We start from the raw sequence: 26,333 nt of genomic DNA, 5'->3' as shown, positions 1-26,333 counted from the left end.
CTTTAAGGTTTATTGATTATTCAAATACTTTTTAATTTATTTCTTTTCTTTTTTTTTATTCGGGAGTTGCCTTACCAACGCTCTCGAAGGGACGGGGCACTGGTACTATGGTTTCCCCCGCGTTGAGGGTTTCGTTAACGGTTTCAGGTCCCAGCTGATAATATTGACGCTTCACACAGGGTGGCTCTGCCACTGGCACTGGCACAGCCTCATGCGCCTCATTGGCGCTCACCTTTACCTTTCGGATGGGTTCTTGGTCGTGGCTGGTGGTGGTGCTTGTTGCTGTAGTGCTGCCAGTGGCTGTGTTCTTGTCTTTGTTGTTGTTGATGGTTAGTGGTGTTGTTGTTGTTGTTGTTGTTGGTTCGTTGTTAATAGTAGGAGGAGTAGTTGGAGTTGGAGTTGGAGTTGATGGCAGAGAGAATATGTCGCCAGGCTTAGTGGTAGTATACGTATACTGTGATAGCTTGTTATCTGAAGGATAGTACATTCATATACATAGTTTTTCCGATATATATATATAGTATTATTATTATGATATAGTTATAGATTCATCTTGTTTACTTTTGTATGTATTTTTTTCATATGTGTTTTTTCTTGAGATTTTACTTTTGTTTTTGTTTCTCTTTCTTTTTTATTTCGTACCTGGAACTGGAGCGGAACTGGCCGGAGCGGCTGCTGTTGTTGGAGATTGTGGTGCTGGTGTTGGTGCTGCTGCTGCTGCTGTCGGAGACGAGGGACCTGCACCACCCCCAGTCTTGATGGTGCTGGTTGTCGTGGTCGTTACAGTAGTCGTTGCCGCCTTTTGGGTGGGCGACTTGGGTTCGTTGCTAATCGTCTTGGTGGTCGTCACCTGCTGCTGCTTAACCACCGGCGTCTTACCCACACTCTTGGGTGTGGTTGGGGCTGAGCCACCGCCTGATGTCTGTCTGGTCACCGTTGTGGTACTGATGCGACTTGACTCCGAGGGCGCCTGACTGTCGTGCGAGCCCTCGCGTCCCTCCCGGCGGTAGGTGCGGCTTGAGGAGATGCTCGAACGCGGCGTCTGATGGTGGGGCGAACCCACCGAAGTGGTGCTATCCGCCGGCGAACTGCTGCGCAGCGAGGCCGCAAATGCCCGATGGGCAGCGTCCACCTTCTCCAGCTGCCGACGCGACACGCTCGTGGTTGTGGTCGTGTTGTCCGAGCTGTTCGGACTGTTGCCGCCTCGAGTTCCTGGACGAGCGCCCGCAGCGGGTGTCTGGGCCGCCTGGCGTCGCGCACCCGAGTCTGGCGAGGGACTGGCAGACTGCGGGGGCTGCCCGTGCGAGTGGGTCGTGTGACTGTTGGGATGGGCCTTGGCATAGTCCTGATCCACCTGCGTCTCGATAATGCGCTCCGTCTGTGACTTATGGCTCGCCTTCTGGTTGCGGCTCACCGACTTGGACGTGACAATCACCTCGCCATCCGGCTGATCCGGTCGAGATCGCACCGATGGGAATCCATGGGTGCTGTAGTCATCGACAGGCTGGCGCCTGGGACTTGCTGGCTGCTCCCAGCTGGGAATAGGCGCCTGAGCTCGGGCTGCAATCTGCGGCTGGGACTGCGACTGGGACTGAGGCCGATCCACAAACTCCGTTTCGATGGTGCGCTGGGAGCTGCTGCTCTGCTTGACATTGCGACTCTTCTCCGACTTGACCACCACCACCTCCTGCTCCGTCTCGTTGCTGGGCCGCTGGCTGGAGAACTCCTGCGTGGGCTTGTTGGGCCGCACCGAGGGGAAGCCGTGCGTGGAGAAGTCACTGGTTTGTGGTGGCGGTGCCACCTGCTGGCGCGACGACTGAGGCACCGAGGGACGACCGGCGGCTGGGACGGCGGCAGTGATGGGTTGGCCGTGATCATCAAACTCCTCAACCGTCTCCGAAGTGGTTTCCGTGGAGAAGCGACGACTTGATTTCTTCACCGATGAGAAACTCTGGGACTGAGTCACCTGTTCTTGCTCCTGCTCCCGCTCCACCGGTCGCTGTTGCTGTCCAGAATGACGTCCCAGTGGCTCTGCATTGTCCACCACATCACGAGGCTGGCTCTGGCTGTGGGTCTGATTACGGACATGGCTATCATGCACATCCTGGGCACGTCGCTGACTCTGAGTCTGCGACTGAGTATGCGTCTGGGTCTGAGTCTGCAACTGGGCTTGCGGTTGATTCACTTGCTCCGTCTCGTAGCGCTTGTTCTTGACAATGGTGCCATCGGGCAGTCGCTTCACCGTGGTGATCATCTTCACATTGGGCTTGGGATACTCCACCGTGTTGGAGATGATCTCACCGGGCTGCGACATCAAGTGCTGGACATGGCGCTGGTACTCCGGCGATGCCTTGTCCATGTCCACGTAGAGCTTGTTCTCCTCGTAGTGCTGCTGGGTCTGGACGTTCCTTGTGCTGTTGCTCTGTTCGCGACTCTCCGAGTAGCGTTCCTCCTGCTGTTGTCGCTGCTGCTGCAGCTGCTCCTGCAGGATGCGCTGCTCCTGGACACGACACTTGTCCTCCCATTCACGCTGCTCTCGCTGCAGCTGCTGCTGGTACACCTTTTCCTGGTCATCCATGAGATAGCGCGCTGGCTGTGCGGAGGGCTCATCGCCGTACTCCACCTTTGAGGAGGAGGAGGAGGATGACACCACCTTCTTGGTGGACGAGGACGAGGTGGAGGTGGAGCTCACCTTCATCTCGGTGCGTCCACTGTTCTCGTCACCAAACACCACCTTCTCCTGCAGCTGGGTATTGGTGCTCTCCGAGGCCTTCTTCACGTAGTTCTGGTCATCGCCCTGATGGGAGGCGCTCGATCGCTGCTCGTTCCTTCCCTTGAACTCGGCCAAGCCGCCCCCATTGAGCTTCTCAATGCCTGGAGCACCACAGCAGAGCATTGCAGATGCACAGAGACGGGACATTTCACATACAAACAGAAAGAGATGGAGAGAGAGAATTGGAACAAGGTTAGACACACACATAAATACCGACAAGGGACTGGTGTTAGGTTTTTAGGTGTTCAGACAGAGGGAGAGAGAGAACCGATTGGGACCTACCATCTGTCTTGGCCAGAGTCTCCGTGCGGAATGCCCTGCCATCGGGGCTAACCTCCGATGAGGTCTGCACATCCCAACCGGTGCTGCTCGGCTGCGTGAGTGTCATCGAATGGAACTTCAGCTCATGGGTGGGACTCATCGAGTCGCGCACCTCCTTGGACTTGAGGCTCTGGAAATTCTGATCGAGCAACGCATCCCCGTGGCTCGTGGCCAGTGGATCCTTGGCCCCGAAACCAGTCAGCGAGGATGTGCCATTGCCATTGCCATTTCCCTGTGGCTCCGCCATTGGGTCCGCTTCGTGCCTGTACAGATTGCAGAGACGCGACTCTCGCAGCTTGTAGAGATGCGATCGGATCTGCTTCTTGCGTTCGCTGTCCTCGGACTGCTGCCACTACAAAAAATGGGGGAAAAGAAGAGCCACAAATGAGTAAAAAAACCAAACAGATCTCACAGTCGATAGACTGACACATAGACAGTCAGTACCCCTGTCCTTGAGCCAATTAGAGCTTCAGCCCTCCAGTGGGAATCGCGTGGAGTGTGGAGTGTAGAGATGAGCCGAAGCGAGGCGAAGTGAAGTGGAATCGCATCGAGTCGAGCCGAGTCTATTTGAGTGGAGTGCACAGCCCACGCGTGCTCAAAGTCCCTCACCATTTCCAGCAATTACTTCGCCTTTTAAGGCGCCCTCCCCAGAGACACAGTCACAGTGCTCCCCCATCGCCACCATCCCCCGCCAATTAGCCAGTCGGCCAGCCAACACACAGTCCAGCCAGCACTGAGTCAGCCAAATAGTGTCATATAGCCATATAGTCATATTGATATCTGACTCAACGTTGTTTTGTTTCGTTTTCGATTCTTGGGAATTTGTAAAGAGGAATTCGTGTACGGATTCCATTTCAATTCTTCCACCGGAAGACATGCACTGTCCAAAAATGGTGGAATACTCTTTCTGTGGAATTTAAACACAAAAGCGCACAAACAACCCTTATCCGTGTGCTTTCGTTGGGTTATTTTCTTCTTGTAATTCTTCAGCTAAGAGCCGAGAAAACTCTGAACTGGAATGCCAACAAATACAAATCGAATCTTGGTTTGCTAAATATCTGTAGTGGATCAGTGGACTGTAACTTTAGCTTAAAAATAAATAAACAAAATGCCGAGCAACGGAACACCTCGAACAAACACTGACCGATAAGCAATGGATCAGCAGCAAAGAGCCACACAATACATTCGAGTACAGAGTACATTTGTAGATACGATTTAATCATAAACACATCATTACTATTTTTTAAACAAAAATTTAGAATGCGCGACAGAAAAAGAAACAGCCAGCAGGCAGCGATCAGCAACTCCAAATTTTGTTGGCTAACAAATTTACTAAAAGTTCAAGTGAGCGGCGGTGATATCACCACCTCACACACGGATTCGTTTGGCGGAAAAACATGTTCAATGACATTAACATTTGTATTATCAATAATGACACCCCGTTCTCGATCATCAGTGTGGTAGACTGGTAGCGTGGCAGAGGGAGTGCCCAACTTCCAGCCAGAACTTCCTGAACTCGTTTAAAACTATCATTATTCAAGTTGTCAAAGTTGTCAAGTTCAAGTCAAATTAACAATATTTTATGGCATTATGCATAATCTATATTCAGATGGTAGCGTATGTTAGACTGTCTGTGGTGTCTCGATGAATTTTCAACCATCAAATGATACTAGTAGATACTCCCAACTACATATGTATATACATACTTATATATTTATTACATTATATACATATTTATTTTTTACATTTCTGTGCTTTAAATATTCATTTTCCCACCATACAATCGCATCTATCTATGGCTATTAGTGAAATCTATCCAATAGCCTTTACATCATATTCGTACCGTTTCAATGATTGATGGCCAAGTGGTTTCTTTTTGGTTCAATCATTACCATTTCGACACAGAAAATCGTAAAAAAAGCACAAAGCCCAAATGGCACTGCAGATGGCGCTGGCTGGCTCTCCGCTTTCACTCATCTCGCTCACAGCCAATGCAAGTATTGGCATGGCATTGACAAAGAGACGAAAAACAAATGCAATTCTGTGTCTATGTGTGGGTATGTGCGTGTGCGTGTTCGTTTGCGCGTGTCTGCGAAAACATTGCTGCACTTTGCAAGAACTGGTCGTTCGCCATCGTCGTCAGAGAGCCGCTACAGGTTTATTTATGTGAGGGTGAGCCACAGCTCTGTCTCTCCGCCTAGTCGCCTAGTCGTGAGAGCGCTGTCGGTGAGTTTCTCACCTCCATCGAAGCACACATTGTAGGCTTCCACGAATGACGTAATTTCTAAAAGCGCCCATGATAACCAGTTAAATCCGACGACGACGACGCCAACAGCAATAGCAGCAGCAGAGTCAGTCTTCGCACCTCTGCAGCAGCAGAGGCAGCAGCCGGCAACGCCAACCTGTTTGCGTCGACGCTGGCGCTGGCGCTGCGCTGACTGCAGGCCGCCCTCCTCCACTAATGATGAGGAATGAATGGCTGGATGCATGAAGTAACTATAAGGAGGTCTCGTCGGTGGCAGAGTTACTCGTTGCTTTTCCTAATTTTCAGTTCTCGTTTGCTTGACGCGGATTTGGTGCAGTTTATGGTTCATGTACCGGTATGTTTAGAGAAGAGAAAATTGTGGGAGCAAAGTCACAATCAGCACACTCCATTGTCGTTGCACTCACCCTTACAGCTAGAGCCCTTTCACTCGCACTTTTCACTCGCACTTTTCCATAATTTTTGCCGACGAGACCTCCTATATAGGAGGATGGAGGAACCATGAAAAAACTAAGAAACTTCTTAATGGGAGGAACAAAGTATATACTTCATGGCTGGATGGATCGCTGCTTCTCTCTCTCACTCCGTTGCTGCTGCGACAGATGATGATGATGATGACGTGACGTACGAGATTTTTGTTGATATGCGAATGCTGATAAATTATAGTTTTTGTGTTTCTTTTTTGTTGTTTCATTTCATTTGTGCCGTGAATTTAAAGGTTTTTTATTTTAAATTTTCTGCTGTCGTGTCAGCTTTGGAGGTCAACGCTGCCATGTCGTTTCTTTTCCCCCCTCATCATTTTTTGCAAAAAATTGTTTTGCTACTGAAATTAAGATTTAATAAAACTTAATTGAAACAAGGAAAGAAAACAAGCTGGCATCAGAGGCACTTCATTCCTTTGTCAGATTTATTTATATATTTAAGTCACACAAAATAGTTTGGGGGGAGGGGTGCAGAGCGGGAGTATTCCAATTGGGTCATTCCATATTTGCGAAACACTGCGAATGACTGTTTTCCTGTACCTCTCAAGTGCATATCAAAGGCGATAAGAGTCAAGAATTTCTTGGCTTAAGATAGCTGTTTATCAAGACAATGGCAGGGAGGAATGTGATAGAGAGAAAGAGAGTGATAGAGAGAGGTCACCAAGCGATAGTAAGAGAGCTGCTACCTGTTGATGTCTCTTGGTGCGGGGGAAACGCACCGCACCCCACCGCTTTGACATTGAAAAGTTATCAAGATTATGGGCACTGGCGAGAACAGAGAAGTGCACTGAAAAAAATGCATTCACAGGTGGTATTAGCACCTCACTTTCTGTCATATTAAAAAAATCTTAAAGGTACTTTAATGTTTGTTAGTAGCCATAACTGTCCCGATTTGTTGCATATGTGACATTTGTTTAATGCAAATTCTGACCTTATTTTTTGTGCAGTGTAGCCAAAGTTAACACAAGAGCGGCGGCCTACAATATAAAGTGATTTAAAGAGAGAGAGAGAGAGAGAGAGAGTGAGAGAGAGATAGAGAGAGAGGGCGGTGGAGAGCGGCGTCTGCCATCGGCAATCAGTTCAATTTATGAAATTGTTTTGCACTTTGCACAGACCCCCACACCCCGTCACAACATCACACCACACTGCCCACCCACCAGTCTCTGACTTGGGGCGTCAGTGGCTATTTTTATACCAATTTCGTTTCAATTTTGATGCCTTTTAATATGCAAGCGACCTAATTGCCCCTGTACGTCCGCCGTACGACGCCGGCGGCCCAGAGCACTGCCAATTGCGAATCAGAGCGGCAGCAGCGACAGCAGCAGCAGCGACGGTAACGCATGGCTGACGTGTACGCCAACGCCAACGCCAACGTCGACGTCGGCAATGCACAATAATTAGGAGAGGTGCCAAAGTCTAGAAGCATCCCGGCAGCTGTTTGTCAGTTTTAGATTTTGATAAGTTTTGACAGCATACAGCATACACAAATATACATACATATGAATTATGGGTCTATGTTATTTGATTGCACAGAACTGCCATACCTGCCAGTTAATATACCCTGTGCTGTCAGCAGAGAAACAGCCGCAGCAGCAGCGCGGTCGAGAGAGCGAGCGAAGCATGTTTATGCTCACGCTGTTGTAGACACGGTATTATTTGTGTTTTCGATTTTTCGGTTGTGCTGTTAATTGTTTTTCGTCTTATTTTGGATATGACATCGCCCCAGGTGAATAAAACATTCACGCTAGCCAGCCATCTCCTCTACCATATGTATGTTATGTTCTCCGAAAGTGGAGCACTTTCGTGGGCCCCGTCCTGCATACTAAGCACCAAATCGTTGCAGGGGCTCTCCGTTGCGCCATGGGAAAAATCGTGTAACTCCGTTTCTGTATTTGTTTCCAGTATGTCGTTTTGATCGATGGACAGCTGTCAAATGATGCCGTGTGTGTGGCGAGTGGGTATTAGAGGGTAGGTAGACATCGCACACGAATTGAAAATTAGAATGCAAACTTGATATATGGTCAATGGATCTGCCGTACATATATACGTAAAAACATATGTACATACAAATAACCAAAAATCGTCGTTTCCATATTTGTGTGAAAATGTAGCGAAAAAGCAGAGAATCTCCCTCAGTCTGAGAAGTTGTCGAAATGATCTCATACGAAGCGAATGGGGGGAATATCTTTATGCATAACGTAGTCTAAACAATAACTTTGTTTTATTTATGACTGCATTTGGAGTTCCGTTTCGCAGATCAGCGTATAAAAGGCCTCGAAACTTCATCGGTGATGGATCAAATTGAGACTGAATATATAAAGCATATGTATTTATCAGTTATTGATAGAAGATCGAGTCGACATGAATTCAAGTAACTTTCTTAATAGTTCATTGATATGTAGATACTCTCAATAAATTCACTTTACGTTAAATCGGTTTGCATCAGATTTAAAGAGTTTCAAAACTACACACAGCACAGATGAACCATTACTGAATTAAAATGTCTTTTGGTGTCTATAATTTGGGAACCCCATTCGAAAAATGTATCCCCCATTTGATCTTGGCGAGACATCAATTGAGTGCTAAGAGGGGAGTGGAGTGGCCACAGCTGATCTGGTGAACAAGTCGCCACTGATCATTCAATTACTTAAAGTTAAGTCTAAAATCAAATTTACAGATTTGTCCAATTTTTATATCCGGTACTCGAAGAGTAAATGAGTAAAAGAGTATGTAACGCACAGAAGGAAACGTTTCCGAGCCCATAAAGGATATATATTGTTGATCTGCATCAATAGCCGAGTCGATTGACAGACCATGTGTGTCTGTCCGTCCGTCAGTCCGACCTGATGAGCGCCTAGTACTCAGAGATTATAATAGCTAGAGCCACAAAATGTTTCATCCATACTTCTGTATGCTCACACTGTTACAAGTGTATTTCCGCCCCCGCAAAAGGGCGAAAACCTCCCAAACCTAAAAACGCCATTCCGTAGGGAATGACCATATCTATCAGATCACCAAATTGGGATCCGATTGGATCATTATTATAGCCATAATGAAGAAATCAATTTGCAGTGGCTGTTTTTTCACATTCTCTCATTCACACTCAGCTTCGTGTAGTCAGCGGCCTCTGCCTCTGCCGCGAGTCTGCAGTGTGCGTTTCTAGGGAAGGCGGGCGAGCTAAAGGAGCGTGTTGGTGTGAGAAGTGTTCTAGATGTAGATGACAGATGAAGAAAAATTTTAAATTTGACAAAACACCGCTAAGGTGCAGATGTAGTACTGAGTGCCGGGTATAAAGTTGTGAAGCGTAAGAAGCGTCTCACACGTCCCTTCTCGTTGGGAATAGATTGGAATATTTACACTGGTTGCTGAACTTAACATGTCTTTTATAGAGTAAAAATCATAGTATGGATTTCACTATGTACAAATGAGATCACTGATTACTTCAACACAAAACTTAACTTAATCTGAAGATCTAACATAATAATGAGACCAATTATAAGACTGGAACGGACCGGGATCCCTGATGGCTATGATCTGGTTTTGTTACAATGCGTAAAACCGCTACCAAGGCCAGCAGCCTACGGCAGTGGAAACGTGTTCCATTATAATTAGATGCACTCCAGATTATCATATGGCCGCGGGCAAGGTTTGTCGGGGCCTCTGAATGTGCCTGTGACTGTGCCTGTGTCTATCCAGACCCCACCCCCGCCTGGGACCAGCTGTTCTTACGCTTGGGATCTTCAATCAACTGATGAAAGACCCAAGTGGGGCACTAATTCCCAGATAAGATCCGTTTGTTTTGTTTGCCTACCAGCTACTAAGGCCAGATACAGATACAGAAACCGAAATACATTTGTACATACAGATACCAAAACCATTTGCTGACTAACTGTTGTGCAAAGTCAAAAGATACAGAGAACAAGAGAGTGAGAGAGAGAGGGGTGAAGGGGCCAATGTGTGAGTCTGCGAAAGTGTGAAAGTTGCTCAAGGTAGAGCAAAAAAAAGTCGAGAGAGCGTAGGACGCCCAATATTGCACGGCAAACACGTCTCGACTCTTCCCGAAAGTAAAAACTTGATGTATAAAAATATATACAAACATATAAATATGCATTTGGGCACTTCTACTTCGATTTATAGCTTCTGATCATAAGAAATTACTTTCAGTTTCTCGAAATGTGAACCTATTTAGGTTCAGATGATCGTTGTAGTTTTCGGTTGGACAAAAAATCTGTAACCATTATCTCAAAGGGAAGACACTTAAGATCTCCATAGCTTTTTCTCGTTTAAAAGTTTTAAAAGGACTTAAGCACACACCAAATACCCTTATGCCCTCCGAATGTAGGGTATTAACATAAATTACCTCAGTCAACGGATCAGTAAGAGGGCGCTTGGGAAAGAGATAAATGTGTGAATTTCTCTGTTGCTATTTTTCTTCCCCTCTTCAGATCACTTTTTCCTCTGATCCTCTCTTTGCGTTATTGTTGTTGTTGTTGCTGTTGTTGTTGTAGTTGTGGTTGCAAACTGGCAAATCACTGGGAAATAAATACGTTTGTTGGGTAGACGTGACTAATCCTTGTCCCGGCTTGATCTCTGGTTCGTTCTGTCGTTTGTTCCTTTTTCTCTCGTGCAAAAGCTACTAATTTTCAGCTTTTTCTATATTTTTTTATGTTGTCGATTGGCCAGGTAAAAAAAAAGTAACAAAACAAAAAAACAATGATCGTGGCTTTTGTGTGTTTGGGTTTTGTGTTTGGCTACTGCTGCTTCACGGAGCGTTCGCACGTTGCAATCGAGGCACCAAAATAATTCAGACTGAAGTTTCCAATCAGAATGAAAGCCGCGTAAAGTGGACGGCGACGGGCCCAAAGCTTAGACGCTGTCGCTGACGCCGGCAGCAGCAGCAGCGGCGGCAACGGCAACAGCAACAGAGATATGACCGAATACGAAATACTTACTTACGAATACGAAGATGACGAGACCGACTCGACCAGCAGAGCTGTCGAGTTCGCTTTGTTCGCGTCAGATCTGGCTTTTTTTCAAACTGATTAATTTAGCATTTCAAAGCTTAATTTTTCCCAGACGGTGCTAAGTGCAAAGTGCTGCCCATTGTTTATGTCAAATTTGTATCTGCATTTGCTGGCTTAACAGATTTAGGAAAATTCTTATTTTATGAAACAAATTTAATCACAAACTCTAAAATAACATTAAAACTAAATGAAAATCAGCCTTGGTTAGGCCAAAATCAATAAATTAGATTCGATCCTTTTTTTTTTCTACGCAGCACTGTCGTACCAGCGGCTCTGTCCGCCGTACAATGTCTTGGAGCGTTTTATTTATCTTTGAAGCCGCTCATGGCCTAGCTTTGGCAGCGCTCTCTCCGTTTTGCCCGTTGGCGGAGCAGGCGAGGACACTATGGCAGACAAGCGGAGGGTCTGATCTGCGTCCAGGAAACAAATGATTCAAGCAGATTCCAATTATTGCTTGGAGCAAACCTTTAACATTCATATAATCAAACCCGGTACTCGAAGAGTAAATAGGGTATATTGTATTTGTGCGAATAACGGTTGTATGTAACGCACTGAAGAAAACGTTTCCGACCCCATAAAGTATATATATTCTTGATCAGCATCAATAGCCGAGTCGATAGAGCCATGTCTGTCTGTCCGTCTGTCCGTCTTGTTTGTCGGCTAGTTCTCAGAGACTATAAGAGCTAGACCCACCAAATTTTGACTCCAGACTGCTGTATGCTCACACTGAAACCAGTGTATTTCAAAATACCCCGCCCCGCAAAAGGGCAAAACCCTCCCAAATCTACAATTTTGAAAATAATTGAAAACTAAAAACGCCATTCCTTAGGGAATGACCATATCTATCAGATCGCCAAATTGGGATCCGATTGGATCATTATTATTATAGCCAGAATGAAGCAATTAATTTCCAGTGGCCAAACCCACCCTGTCCCGCAGCTTTTGTTGTTCTTTTATTTAACCCACCCCGTCCCGCAGCTTATATTTGTTTTTTGTGTGCGGGCGCTGCCTCTTTCTCTGCCGCGAGTCTGCAGTGTAGATGACAGATGAAGAAAAAATGTAATATTTGACAAAGCACCGCTAAGGTGCAGATGTAACACTGAGTGCCGGGTATAAAAGTTGTGACGTGTAAGAAGCGTCTCACACGTCCCTTCTCGTTTTTAAATGTGTTCAAAAGATTTTTACGTTCTAAAAGAGTAGTTTTACTCCGAGAAAGAGATTTGATTTCCAGATCCTTATAGGGTATTGTATGTTCTTTGTAACACAGCTGGCATTCATATAGAAATATGAATTGAAAATGCAAAACGATCCATAGAAATTACAATCATCACTCGCCTGCACCACATCTAATCGCAGTCTAGCAATATAGAGATCCATAATGCTTCGATTGCAAATATCGTTTGCTGACACAATGAAGTGCAAGTGCCGGATCATATTTATTATATTACTTCTTGCTGCTGCCTCTTGTGTTCCTTTCCACAGGAGTCCCATTTATGAATGTACGTAAGATTTAGTCGATTTTGTGATTTAAATTCATATTTGAATTGATTTAGCTGTTTGCGCGTTGACTGGGGGCCGGCTTAAATGCTATGTGCATAACTCTTGGGGCTTCAATGAAAGGACTAAAAAATGTTATGAAGTGCGCAAGGGCAAAGAGCCGTGCGGCTTCTTTGATGGAAAAAAGGGCTGTGAAGACTTTTGTCTCAGGCCTCCTGGAACGGGCAGGAAAGGTTAACCTTGTGGGCACTACTCTTCGCAAGCAGTTTTAGCTTTTTTACCTAAACAGATAGCTTTATTTTTCAGTGCCAAATATTCAGCTTACTATGCTTTAAATTGTCAATGATAAGGGAGTGTCGCTTTTACACTTTTTCTGCTCCAGTGCCCCCAACACTTAATCCCCTCTTCTTTCGGCTACATACATACATATGTATGTATGTATTTGTTTTCAACAATTGATCGTGCCAATATTGAAAATAAATGTTGTTTGGTCACCAACGCAGAACGTGTACGGCCTTGATTTTTTGCAACTTTCGAGAAAGAATGGGAATGGGATTCCTTTGCGGTGTCATTGTCACCATGTCGCGCTTTACGTCACCTTATACCATGTGTGAATCCACAAACAAATCACTCAATCAGTGCCCGCCGAGGGGTGGGTATCGTTGTTGCAATAAAATAGTGTTTATTTGTATGCAAACAAATATAATACATAAATATACAGATACGTACACATGTATTTACATATGTACATTGTACATTTGTATATTCAAAGAGTTGGAGATTAATTCCAGAGCCCTCGAACGGGTTCCAATACCGCCCACAATCGAAGTAAGTTTATTTTCAAAAAAGCGACAAAATTACTCATCGATGAAACGCAAGACAGCAGGAGAGCACGGTTGATGCTGGTGGCGCAGACGTTGCGCAGACGTAGACGTAGATGTAGACGCAGACGTCGTGACTAGACAAATCAGACAGAGATAGAGGGAAAGAGGGGTGTTCACTCTACAGTGGCCACCAGTGCTGCATTTGGACATTTGCCATACGCGGGTGTCTCTGTGCCAATTCGATTCTGGCTTATTGATTTATATATCGACGGCGGCAGCAGCATCAGCAGCAGCTACGAACAACCCACGCCGGGGCTTAATCGAGCCGAATCGAAACGTATCGAGTTTGGGGCCTCATGGCCAGACTTGAATCGTAAAACATCCAACGCTCTCTGCTCTTTTCTGTTCTGCCGGCTGCCAGGGATGCATAGTCTTTACAATTTAAACCATAAGTGGCGAAGGGGGAATGCTCTGACTCGGCCTGCAGCGACAGTAGCAGCAGAGCACAACACACAATACCTCTCCCAGCAAGAGAGGAGAAGGAAGAGAGCAAAGTACAGACTGCAAGTACAGCGTGGCGAAGGGAGACCTGCAAAGCATCTTAGAGAGGATCAAACGAGAGATCATAGCAAGCGCAGGGAGCACAGACAAGAGGGAGATCATGACCGTTCTCAATTTTCAACCTGCTCTAAGGTGTACATAAGTGAACAAGGTGAGGAACACTTTCGCTGTTGTAGCGAGACATGTCCAAAAACAATGCAGTGGAGAGCGCGCCCCTCAGCACTGCTACACCTTGCAAATGTACACTTTGGGCAGATGCGCAGGCTGACCAGATTGAGAGAGGAGGAGGAGTAGCAAGCAGTCTGGAGCGACGAGCTCAGAAGAGCGCAGAAGAGAGCGAGGGCAACTTAATTCAGGCAGGCCAGAGGCCAAAACGCTGAAATTGATTCATGGCCAATGACTCATCCGAGGCTTTATCACCCATCAGCAGGCATCAGGCAGCGCAGCCGCAATGCCACTCCGCAGCTCCCCATTTGGCCGGCCGGCTTGACTGCGTGGGCTGTGAATCGTCTGCTGAGTCTGCCATACCCTCGCTTAGAGTATAAAACTTTTGACCAGCTGTTTGTCGCAACAAAGATAAAAGTGCACAGATTCCTGAGTATGCAGAAAATCGTTCGTATAATTTACCTTTGGGTACAATCCGTTATTTTTGCCATAAGTGTTTTTTTTGTTTTAATATAAATTGAAAGTGGAAAGATGCAGTTTCCAAAGTATCTAATCGCATCTTATCTTATCGCTAAAACACTATTGGAACAATTCGTCAAAAACAATTCTTAGTAAACACTTTCTTCTTTCGTGCAAATCTGATGCCACAGGTGTAATAAGTTTGTTGACCATACCAGAGGGTATTCGAAGCTTCGACCCTGCATGGATAGATATGTACATATTTTCGTCTCGTTCTTTTTTGATGTAGATGCCAGTATTTTGATGATACATACATGGATCCTTTTATTTGGACAGGACTCTCCCATACGTCGTCATCGCTTTTCCATTGATTTTTCTAAACACTTTTTAACGATTATTGCCAGCGTCTGAGCTAAGTCAGGAGACGAGCCGGGCCAAGCAACCCACGCGGCAAGACACGAGGCAAGACCACAGCCAGAGATCCAAGGAGAACAGCAAGAGACAACCAACCCCATAAATGACCCAATTTGGTCAGGTTGAACTGGGTTGGATTGATGGACTGAACGATTGACTAAGTGAGTGGCCGGATTGAGTCGATGTGGCTATGTGTCCCATCTCTGGCTATGGTCCGTTCTGGAAAGAATCGTCGGGGTCTGGTCTTTAAAGGCAATGACAACAGCATCCGGGACGGGTCCAGGCCCAGCTCCAGCTCCAGAAAAGAGGCAATGCACTTGACCAAAGAGGTGGGCGCGATGGCGGGAACAGAATAAGAGACGGAGAGAGCGAAAGAGTAGAGATAAAGGTGGAGAAGTGTCCAGAAGGAACAGACAAAATTCTCCCAAAATTATCCTAAAGTTGGCAGAGGCTTCGTGGGTAAATTGAGAATTTGAAAGCCGAAGGCAACGAGTGAAATCATTTCCCTAAAATCTCTTTACAAATAAGGAAATAGAGCCAGAACTTACCATTTTCCTCAGCAATTCCTCATTTTGTATGGCACCCAAATCGCATTCCAACTCCATCTCAAAGATAGCTGCAAGAGGAAGGAAAAAAAGTATTCATCTTAATTTGTATCTCCTAAAAGTAATTGTATGGGATATACAAAATTAAGAGCAGGACTTAGTGAAACTCAAATGGTAGATTCTTAAAGATTATTCTAGATAGATTTTCCCCGCTGATGATGCAATTATTTCGATGCACATTTCTCACTTTGATTTATTTTGACTTAATTATTTTTGTTGTATTTTTTTTCTATTTTAGTTGGTTTGCTGAGTAATATTATTTGCGATATATCATGATGAACGAGGCAAGCCAGAAGCAGAGTGTCCCCACACCCCAACAGGTTGTGACATTTCCCCCGTAAATGGCCAAGATCGAACAAGGCCAACAGCACAGGCAGCAGCATCAGCATCAGCAGCAGCAACAAATGCATATGAATACTCATACGAGTACCCGTAAAACAAATTACAGAGCCGTATGAGCAGTGCTGTTGTTGCTGCTCATTGAATTGCCAGCTTGATTAGCACCAGCTTCGTTGCAATTTTGGTAAGAGAGGAACTGCCTCGGGGTGCGGTGGAGGGTGGGCCAAAAACCAAGCAAGTTCAAAAAACCATAATTGGGCAAGCCACTCCATCAGCCTGATGAGGTTGCCGTGTCCCTCGGTGCCAAAACACGATTGAGCTTGAAACATAATCGAATTAATATAGAGACGGGGGTGTCTCAATCAATTAGGAGCTGTAATCTAAGTACTTATATTTCAGGGAACAATCAGAGCACATTTGGGTGATCTCTATGTGATGTGGGGATTGGGGAGGTCGCTTCAATTTCATGAACTCAGTACATAAAAAGTTCCACCAAGTATGAATATTTCCAAAATGAATGTTAGACATCGGGTCTGCTCCATACAGGTACAATATTGCTACATGCGGTCAAAAGTACCGTTGCAAACGTCCCATAAAAAGCCTACAAAGGGTCATTTAACTTATCGACACTTATCGATAGACGCGATTGAAATGGGCTTTGAATTTGCATTTATGCTTTTTACGATTATTGCCATAAATCTTGTCTTACCAAATCCGTGCGAGTGTTCGCTAGGAAAACGGTTTTTAATTGCCGCAAAGCTGAATGCCAGATTTGTGCTTCGATATTTGGCCATTTATAAATTTATGGGATTCTGCGTTCGGATCGGATCGGTGACCAGAAGAAACAATTTCTGTTGTGAATCTTAGGGCATTGGCCACACGCCCTGCCACCCACGCTGCATGACTGGCTGGCTTGGTCGTATTTTGTGTAAAGTATGGCTTTATTCTGGCTTTAGAAAATATGTTTATTTTCTTTTGGTTTCTCGATTTGATAGATGACCCATAAATGCGTTAAATAGATGTTGGATCTGACGTCTCAATAGGCTTTGACTTCGTTCCCCCGATCGCCATTCAAATTGTAATCGCAAAGGACAGAAGGAAAAGGGATTTGTCAGGAATTTGAAGATTACGCATAGAAAGTATACATTACATACAAGATCGTGCGAATATATATAAATAGTATAATCACTAATTTGGTAATCATATAAATTGTGGCACTATTGGCATATTTAATATGTATATGTACACATATGTATATCAAACTTATCTAGAGTATCCATGATACTAACAATATAGATGATGATCATAGGCTTAGGCATAGATGTAGTTATGGAAATTTAAACATAAAACATTAAGCCTGACTATTTGATTATATGCATATGATGATTTCAATCATATCTTTGGTTTATCAGAGTTTTCAATTTACCTTTAGCCCATGTAACCTATCGAATTCAAATTAATGTCTATACCTTGGTATAGGTATTCCGAAAATGGATTGGACATTTTGGCGCCAAAAAACAGGGAAAACCACAAAAATCACCGCAAAACTGTTAGAAAATTCTCTTCCCAACATTGTCTCTCTTATTGTGGAACTCACCTGCTGCTTAGTTGTTGCTGCTGCTGGTGATTGTTGCTGTATCTGCTGCTGCCGCTGCTCCTTATCAGAGACGAAGACGTTCGAGGTATCGGCTTTCGTAACTCGAGATGGAACGCTGAGCGAGATGGCGACAGACGACGAGTGGAAAACAACAATTAAATGTATATATTTTTCTCTCTATCTGTTTATTTGCTTGTGTGGATTCGCTTGGCAAATATTTAAACTGTGAATAGTTTAATTTACGGAGAGATCAGGTTGCCTGCCTGCCTGCCTGGGTGCCTGCTGTGTCGTCTCTGTCGTCTGTGTCTCTGGGCTCCTCTGCTTCGGACAGCCCCGGTGGCCGTGCGGCTTTGTCACCGACTTGTGCGCGGTTTTTATCGCATGCAAAGTTCTTGGCTTTCCCTTCGCTATCTCTCTCTCCGTCTTAGGCTCTGGCTGTGTCTTTGATTGACGATTGATTGATTGCGGTTTGATCCGTTAGTTGTTTTTTTTTTGTACGGTTGATTAATTAGAGTTCAAACAATAACAACATCAACAAGTAATCACGAAAAATAAAGCACAACTAAAAAAAAGGCACAAAATGGTATCGAAAATTATATCGAAAATCGTTAAGCGATCAACGTTTCGTGGGCAGGAGGGACTGAGGTTTAGGGCGGGACTGGTGGCTAGATGGAGATGCGTTTTTGAACCGTTTGGCACGAGCGGAGGCTCTTGACTGATTGTGGAAGCCCCCGTTCTGGCTGCATTTAGGCACGCTCCCGGCAGAGCGTGGCTGGACGCCAGCAGCGGCGTCGACAGGAACTGGGCGCCCCTTCTAGATCTTCCTCTCTCTCTCCCCCTCTCTCTGTCTCTCTCTCTCTCTCTCTCTGTATCTCTCTCCATCTCTCTTCCCAGTCCGGATGTGGTTCGTCTCGCCTGGTCGTCGTTCACGCTGTCAACATTTGCTGCCTCTGCATATTTTTTTTGTTAATACCCCCGAAAGGGTAATATAGTTTTAATCAGATACTCGCACATGGCATATTTTTGTCTTTGTTTGAACCATTTCCGCGAAGTGCAATAAATGGGACTAGAGGTCCATACATATATATTATTTAGTTTTTAGATCTTGAATCACGAGGGTATCAAAAATTCGGCTTTTAAATTAGAGCTTATCTTGAATATTTGCGTGTATGAATTTTGATCCTAAGAGATAAGAAAACTGACAAAAGCAGCTGCAGATCTGAGCGATTAGTAAGAGAGAATCAGAGATTATGAGGTGCCGGAAGGATTGGCTAATGACAAAAAAATGCACTTCAATCTCTCATTCCAAAGCTGCAGAGAATACAATCACATAATCGTATTGAAATCGACAGTTTTGCCTTCTGTTATTAAATGGCTTAACATTGCAACGGACACTTTTAGCGGTCTATGAGTTCCAATAAAAATGTTGAGCTACAAACAAATGTCCGAAATGATATACAAATGTACTTTCATACATATGTGCATATGTATATAAATATTTATATTTTCTCATTAAATAATACATTTCATTATATACTATTTTACATAGAAAAGCTGCAGAAACAAAGTGAGGGTCAAAGCTGGGGCCCCTTTGATTTCCTTCATAGTATTAATTTTGACTCTATGTCTCCATCCACAACAGTTCTCCCATACATTCCGCTCGCAGTAAGTGTGTGTTTTAATGGACGCTACTGCTGCATAGTTTGAGAAACCGACACAAAAAGAGTCAAAGAAAGAGAGATTTTAGATTATAGAAAAACTTTTAATACACATCCCTTCGCCATGTGGAAACTCTCTCCGTCAGTGGTTGGGCAGTTGCGAAATATATGAACGTCGCGGTCGGATGGCCTTATCGCACGATTGGTTATCAAAATGGTGTGGACGAGGACGAGGACGACTACGACGATGATGCTGTGCCGAAAACAACGCAACGCGCATGCATTTCGAATTCCACAGGGTCAGTGGGACAGACATGCTACTGTTTTTGGACAAAACCACCTGACAATGAGGCATCATGATGCTGATGCTGTTGCTGCACTTGCTCGGGCGCCATTGTGCGTGTCTGTTCATGCGTGTAAATGTTGGTGTGTGCCTGCCTGCCGTGTGCCTGTTCGTGTGGTGAATGTCAACCAACCAACTCTAGCGATCAGTGTCAATCGCATAAAAATCGCATGAAATTCGCTGCAAATTCTAGGAAAACATTTTTTTTTATGCAACTGGCACAAGGAGAGTAGCAGCAGCAGGAGCAGATACCACGCCCCAGCCCAAGCATATCTTTAATTATGTGCAATTTTAGTTTAGGGCAGCCAGAGCAGCATTTTGCCAGCAGCTACATGTTGCTAATACCGAACTAACGGTCAGAGCAAGCAACATCTGCTGCTAAAGGGCTTCACCGCGCCGCGCCCTTGACTCTGGCCTGGTCTGGAATATGTCAGTGAAAGCCATGCCAAAAACCACAAACTCCATTGGCCACGTTTGAGCACTGTCCTTGCCGCCTGGCCCGGCCTGGGCTGACGTCAGCACGTAGGAAGCAGCAGCTGCAGAAGTGACTGCAACTGCAGCATGTTGCCGCCTTAAAAGGTGAGGACAACTCTGCAACTGCCACCAGAGTTTTTTCTGCCAACATCTCACGCACGAAAGCTCCAGCTCAAGCTCCAAGACAGCAAAAAGTGGCATTTACTTTTTGTCTTTTATTAATTTATTTTAAGTGATTCGCAAAACTGAAGCCGAAATCGAAAAACCGAAAATGGAACCTTGGAAGCCCCGAAAAATGGTCAATCGATTGATTTAAATCGGAGATTGTATGGACAGGAGCAGAGCAGAGCAAATGTTTGAGCTCTGTTGAAACTACAATTTTGGAAACAGAAGAATTATAATTGAAATAATGATCCGCGTACAATGGCTTACACACCCAGTAAAGTCTTTAGGTACTAAATCGATGACATATGATTGTAACTACACAAAGAATAATTGACTGAAACAGAAATAAAACATCACCTTTGATGATCCGTATAGGGTCTTATTCTGGGTATATTTATTTCGGACGCGTCAAGCAGCAACTCCCTTCAGTCAGGGATCATTGCCTTGGTCAGCTCATGGTGAAATTAGTAACAAGGTGACGGATTCACCACAGTGCCTTCTCATGCGAGGAACACCTGCTTGTCAGTCGTTTGCCAAACGTCGACGAAAGAGGTTGTGTAGCGCACGATTTTTTCATTGTCTTCTTCTTTTTCTTCATTGTTTAAGAATGAAGACGTAAGCAGAAGACAATGAAATATGCAAGCAACTACTATTCTATTTTGGATGTGTAATGAAATGTGTATGCAATTGAATCTTTATTCAATTACATCTTTTTTAGAAACAAACATGCGTGCAAAATATTTTTTGCTATGCCGCTCCAAATCTTTACTTTGCTGTCAGCAGAAATAATAAAAGCGAAGAGTGTAGAACGTAAAACGTTTGCTATCTCTCTCTATCGCTTGCCTCTCTGAGAGCTGAGAGAGCGTGGTGAATAAGCTGGTGCTCCTTTACTCAGCGGACGACGTCACCTTGTTACTAAATTCACCATGGGTCAGCTCTTGGGTATCTTTGCCCAAAAAATGCGTAGTTGAACATGAATGAACTTTATTTGAACTATAAATGTATCTATTTATGTATGGTTTACATATTAGTTTAATGTATTTTTTTTAAGTTGTGTGGGAATATTCGAAGTGAATTCTAAGAACTAATCAGTGCTAAATACAACTTAGTCAAAACGTATTCGTATATCATATCATATATGCTGGCTAGGACGAGCTGCCTATCAGAGCTCTATCTGTCAGTATAATCTCCTCTCAAGAAACTTTCTGTATATATACATATACATGTATATCCACTGTATATACGATGTATGCGTGTATGTAAATGTAGGTCGATGTTCGATGATATCAATATGAAAGCAACCAAAATTCATCAATGTGTGCAAAAAATTCAAATACAAAAAAAATATGATCATGTATTATTAAATGTAATGATAAATGTATGTATGTATAGTGGAATATGCTGATCTGATATACATACATATGTAACTTATGTTCTCTATAGTAGGCCTAGACAGACTCTGAATAATTCAAAATAAAATCACATCAAATTCGCTGAATGGAAGAATGAAATAAATGGCCAAAGACGAAAGTCTATCTCTCTCTTTCTCCATGTATCTCTCTATCTTGCTCTCTTTCACTCACCGTCTCTCTCTCTCTCTCTCTCTCTTTGTGTGTATAAATCTATAGCATACACTATCTTAGAACAAAATGGAATTTAAGGATAATATGAATGAATGGGCAGACAGAAAGAAAGAGAGAGAGAGAAAGAGAATGAGTGTGGGAGGTAGAGGGTAAAGATGATACGCTGGAGGCAAGAGCTATGCTATATCAACAAATATACATAGTCATCCCCTTCCCCGCGATTTCTATAATTTTGGTACAGCTCGGGGCACACCTCTGCTCTCCATCTTAATTGCTTTGGGGAATGGCCTGGCTGGTTAATGGGTTGGGTTTTGGGGTTATCTATGCCTAATACTAATAGGTGTCTTGGTTTAAGATTCTCTTTTACAAACTTAACTGATTGTTGTACTAAATACATAGCTGGTTAATACATAGCTTACATATGTACGCAATTAACGATTAGCGTTTGTTCATAATACTATGAAATGCGAATTGGAAGAGCGCGAAAGGAAGTTTAGGTTTATGTTTAGGTTACAATTGTTGCTGTTTGCTGTTGGCGGCATTGCTGTTTAGGGTTCGAGCAGCTCGAACGCTTGGCGGTACTACGATATTCTACAATATATCCTATTGAAAAAAATATATTATAGTAACGAGGATTGCACACACACTGAGATTATGTAGTAGGAAGTAACTTAAACACGAAATGGAAGAGTTGTGTGGGATGTGGGTTGGGGCATGATGGAATGGGGGCTCTCATCGATGGGAGGGTGAATCGTGGATCGCCTGGGATCGCTTCGGGTTTCAATCTGTCACGCCCAGATGGACCAACTGCTGCATGGTGCGCTGGAGATACGTGGGATCCGGGAACATATTAAACTGAGTCTTGTGATCAACACTATTCCAGATGACCACATCCTCCCGGCCGGTTGTCACCGATCGTCCAATCGAGAACAGCAGGCGTCGATCGAAGGCAATCTTCAGGAAGCGCAACACCTTGCGGCCCAGCGGGCAGTCGGGCAGGTAGCAGATACGCGGAAAGCCCACGGCAAAGAAGGCACGGCCCGGATGCGGATGCTCGGACGTCTGTAGGCCAGAGGCAATGCTGCCAAATAGAGAATGTAGAGAGATATGTCTATAGATGATTACGATTACTTGGGGATATAGTATTTGATTCGATTCTCACTCGTAAACAATCTGTATGGTGTTCTGTCCCTCGTGGCCGGGCAGATTCTTGCTAATGATGCTCCAGGACATGCTGCCGATGGGCTGATTGCCCACCTTCTCGCCATAGACAATTCCGCACACAGGACACTCAATGAAGAGGTTCTGCACAAGCGACAAAGACAGAGAGAGCGAGAGAAAGAGAGAGGCGGAGAGAGAGTTAGCTTATCCTTGTCTATTCTATTCCATATTACGTACCTTGTTCATGTCGTTCTGCTGGTCAATTATCATGCCATTGAGGCACTGCAGGTGCATCAAATGCTGGCAACGACTAAGCGATATGGCCGGATTCTGGGCGGAGTGCACTAGCTCCTCCATGCACATAGGACAGGGCTGGGCATTGGGCCACAAGGGCGGCTCTACCACTTTCACGAATCGCGATATCATATCACTGGCCGGATCCACGCCCACAATCGAACCGGCGATTGATTGTTGCTGCTGCTGCAGTTGAAGCTGCAGCTGCTGCTGTTGTTGCTGTTGTTGTTGTTGCTGTTGTTGTTGTTGTTGCTGTTGCTGGTGTGGATGCAGCGGCAGTGGTGGCGGCACTGGCGCCCGTTCGCCCAGCGATGAAGGCGGCAGCGATGGCACAAACACCTCGTCACTGCCCAGGGAGCAATCGAGCAGATCGTTGACAGATATGGCAAAGTTGCGGCTTCTCAGGCTCTCTTTGCTCTCGTGGCTGAGGTATGTGGATACGGTGTCCACGCTCGGGCGCCGCCGGTGCGACTTGACGCTGTTGGTGTCCGTGTCGGAGGCGCGCGTTCGTGACCGGGACCTGTGCGACCCGAGACGACTGCTCCGCTGCGACTGCAGCGATCCCTCCGAACACCGGCTGTGATGGCTGTTCATCGACGAGGTCACAATGTTCTTGCCATGCGTAAAGTGAGAGCTGGAGATGGTGTGGGCGTGCGCATGCCCGTGGGCGAGGGCATGCGTGTGGTTGAGGGTGTGGGAATGTCCGTGCGTGTGTGGCATATGGCTGCTGTGGTGTAGCGTGTGCGTGGAGGCCGAGGCCGATGAGGAGGAGGAACTGGCACTGGCTGCCGGCATGCTCGAGTGCTTGGTGCTGCTGCCGAAGATGTTCAGATTATTGAGTATCTGCCGCAGATTGGTGGTGGATATTTCGCTGTGCTTCTTCGGCGGCTTCCTTGGTGCCGTCTGATGATGATGTTGATGCTGCTGCTGCTGCAGCTGTTGATGATGCTGCTGCATCTGCTGTTGTTGCTGCTGTTGTTGTTGTTGTTGTTGTTGTTGTTGCTGCTGCTGGGTATGATGATGGTGATGGTGTGTCACAGGAAGCGGATGCTGCTGCCGGTTCATGGGCATTCGATGGAGAGACTTGCTCTCCACCAGCTTCGGCAGCGTAGTATAGTTGCTGGCATTGCTGCTACTCTTCAGCTGGATGGCCTGCTGTGGCGTGAGCTTGACCAGCGGATAGGGTGCTTGCTGGGTGCGGCGAATGCTGCGCATGGGGCCGCTCGGCTGCCGCAGCTGTGTGAGATTACAAAAGTTGATGGTGTAGGGCAGTCCGATATTGCTGCGGCATAAATCCAACGTTTGCTCGCCCTAAATATAAGAGAAATCAGCTCAGATCAGTTGGGCCAGACAGGCATTAGCTCGATGATGACTCACCCGCGCCCAGGCATCCTCGATGATGCACTGCACATGCATATTGTAGGCCCGCCAGTCGGTGTTGCTGTCCGCACTGCCGCCCGACCACTCCCACTTGGTGCCTTTGCCTGCCGGCGAGCTAGGGGCATAGAACATGCGCCGCACCCCAATCGTTAGCAGGCCCGTCTCCGATTCGGCCTCCGACTCCTGGGTCATGGTACGCACATTCACGTAGTACTGCTCCAGGCTGGGGTCCGCGTCGCTCAGCATCACGCGGGTGAGCTTCTTGGCGTGCGCACGCTCCAGGTGCTGCGACACGGCCGGCGAGTAGGGCAGCCACTTGCCGCCGCGCGACTCAAACTCCCACACGCACACGGCATGGGTGTGATTGACGGGGGGCGGCGCAGGGCCAGCGCCAGGCCCTGCTGATCCGCCCGAAGCGCTGCTGGCCATCGCGCGCGCACACACACACACACACACACACCGATTGGGGGAAGGATGGGGGCGATGCACTCACACCATCGCTACAAATGGTTCCGCGGATCAATCTCTCTATGCTCTCTATCTTTATTTTCAATTGCGTGGTAGCTCCGAATTTTTGGCTGACACTGCCACTGCCACTGCGACTGCGTGCGACTACGAAGATGAGCACAAAATAAACAAAGAAATTAAAAATGGTGGCTTGCTGGCTGGGCTGGGCAGTGCATCGTTAGCTGACGCTGGATTGCGTATGCATAATGGTTTCCGATTGGAAGAAAAAAATCACTCGATATGGGTCGAAAACTAACTTAATGCGCACGGATTTGTTGAGTGAGCCTGAGCCACTTAATTAATTAAATTGATAGATATTATTATATTTCCTTAGCGATGGGTAGCGATGTGTTGTACTTGGTACAATTAAATATTATATGCGATGCGTTATCGATAGTATCGCAAGTATCACAAATGACAAATGTTATTTGCGACTGCGTGCAAGTGTGATCCTATCAAAGCAGTCTGTTGCCACTCCATGTGGCAACCAATAACGACAACACCACACAGAACTTGTATGCTGGGTTGATAATGAAAAACAATTTATTAACTTGTGTTTTCGTGCCGACGATTCTTTTTCCACTGATCTTTCTTATTTTTTATTGAGATGGGCGACAATCGACCATACAACCCACACACAGTTACGAAATATCGGTAGCAGGCTGACAATATTAGGGGTGAGAGCGTGTTGACGGTTAAAAATGTCAAATTTTTTGTATCATTAATGAACCAGCAACACGGTCTGTTGATCCTTTTAGCGAAGGATTTTATTTAGGAACCATGGTTTTGTTGAGGTAGAGGAAAAAAGTGAGCAGTCTGACCTTATTTTGGTGCTGTCTGAGTTCTATAATTGACTTTAACTTGAATACGAAACGTGACCTATCCCGCGTTGGTGGAAAGTGCCTGAGCGTCGTGTGCTATGCCCACCCACAAAGAGCGTGGATATATGAGGAGGATCTGGACTCTGCCGACGATAGCGAAGAGGATGAGCTTAAATGGCCGCGACCCGAACGAGCTTCATACCAGCAGCTTCGCGGCGCCTCGACAAGTGTCGGGCCGTATCTGAATCCATCCGATGATGATGTCGACGGCCGCATCAGCAGCAGAAATCTCCTATAAGGAGCTCAGGACGTTTATTTGGCATCATCGAAGAGTTGTCATTTACTTAATTGTGATGCACATTGCCAGCTTGTGCCTGTGGCAAAGGAATTTCATCTTTCCCGCTTTCAGATGATCGGTCACTAATCAATGTCAACTGGTTTCACAATGATTGCAGCCTCCATTCGATGCCAATCTGCAAGAGGAAGGCGAAGATATCAGCTACCAGCTGGCGCGGGCGAACCGTCAGTCTCAGGGTATCCTTTATGGTCTCCTCCACACCGATTTCTTTAAAGAACTATTTTATATTTCTTAATTGGATCAGGTGCGCAGCCGTTATCCGAAA

The 26,333-nt window shown here is 45.6% G+C and overlaps 3 protein-coding genes across 18 annotated transcripts in view; 1 reads left to right on the top strand and 2 right to left on the bottom strand.

Annotated features, from left to right (window-relative positions):
• LOC117590834 (microtubule-associated protein futsch) overlaps positions 1-15,402 on the bottom strand; it is a 43,815-nt gene extending 28,413 nt beyond the window's left edge. For 10 of the 14 annotated variants that reach the window (XM_034283818.1, XM_034283819.1, XM_034283820.1 and 7 more), the window contains exons 1-3: positions 3,056-3,446; positions 643-2,874; positions 76-471 (exon numbers count right to left, since the gene is read on the bottom strand). In XM_034283818.1, coding sequence (XP_034139709.1) covers positions 76-471; positions 643-2,874; positions 3,056-3,341 — 2,914 coding nt within the window. In that variant the 5' untranslated portion in view covers positions 3,342-3,446. Of the gene's footprint in view, positions 1-75; positions 472-642; positions 2,875-3,055; positions 3,447-10,199; positions 10,678-15,331 lie in introns of those variants that run through there. The other 4 variants (XM_034283816.1, XM_034283822.1, XM_034283813.1 and 1 more) reach the window with 3 other exon arrangements.
• Positions 12,249-12,871, top strand: LOC117590839. Its single transcript, XM_034283832.1, has 2 exons — positions 12,249-12,362; positions 12,417-12,871. Exons 1-2 carry the CDS (start codon positions 12,275-12,277, stop codon positions 12,596-12,598), a joined length of 270 nt encoding a protein of 89 aa, XP_034139723.1. The 5' UTR covers positions 12,249-12,274; the 3' UTR covers positions 12,599-12,871.
• A 5,612-nt stretch (positions 15,403-21,014) lies between the features above and the next one.
• On the bottom strand, positions 21,015-25,246 carry LOC117590836 (protein deltex). 3 transcript variants are annotated; one of them, XM_034283828.1, is made up of 5 exons: positions 24,380-25,246; positions 23,243-24,313; positions 22,946-23,212; positions 22,710-22,852; positions 21,015-22,628 (listed from the first exon to the last, which is right to left on the bottom strand). In XM_034283828.1, the coding sequence occupies exons 1-5, from the start codon at positions 24,809-24,811 to the stop codon at positions 22,328-22,330; spliced, it is 2,214 nt and encodes a 737-aa protein (XP_034139719.1). In that variant the 5' UTR covers positions 24,812-25,246; the 3' UTR covers positions 21,015-22,327. The 3 variants fall into 3 exon arrangements, with proteins under 3 accessions (XP_034139719.1, XP_034139718.1, XP_034139717.1); XM_034283826.1 differs by having other exon boundaries at positions 22,328-22,628; positions 22,946-24,313; positions 24,380-24,994; positions 25,147-25,227; XM_034283827.1 differs by having other exon boundaries at positions 22,946-24,313.
• Between the last annotated feature and the right edge of the window lie 1,087 nt (positions 25,247-26,333).

Source organism: Drosophila guanche, unplaced genomic scaffold (genome assembly GCF_900245975.1).
Source record: "Drosophila guanche unplaced genomic scaffold, DGUA_6, whole genome shotgun sequence".
NCBI lineage: Eukaryota > Metazoa > Arthropoda > Insecta > Diptera > Drosophilidae > Drosophila > Drosophila guanche.
The sequence above is the reverse complement of the archived record's forward strand: the minus strand, read 5'-3'. Positions and strand labels throughout refer to the sequence as shown.

Excerpts from the sequence above, each read along its gene's own strand:
- LOC117590839 (XM_034283832.1), top strand. The coding sequence starts at position 12,275 with ATGAAGTGCAAGTGCCGGATCATATTTATTATATTACTTCTTGCTGCT. Across the intron at positions 12,363-12,416 it reads CAGGAGTCCCATTTATGAAT|CTGTTTGCGCGTTGACTGGG; the intron begins GTACGTAAGATT and ends GAATTGATTTAG.
- LOC117590836 (XM_034283827.1), bottom strand. The coding sequence starts at position 24,811 with ATGGCCAGCAGCGCTTCGGGCGGATCAGCAGGGCCTGGCGCTGGCCCT. Across the intron at positions 22,853-22,945 it reads AGCAGAACGACATGAACAAG|AACCTCTTCATTGAGTGTCC; the intron begins GTACGTAATATG and ends TCGCTTGTGCAG. Across the intron at positions 22,629-22,709 it reads ACCATACAGATTGTTTACGA|CATTGCCTCTGGCCTACAGA; the intron begins GTGAGAATCGAA and ends TCTATTTGGCAG.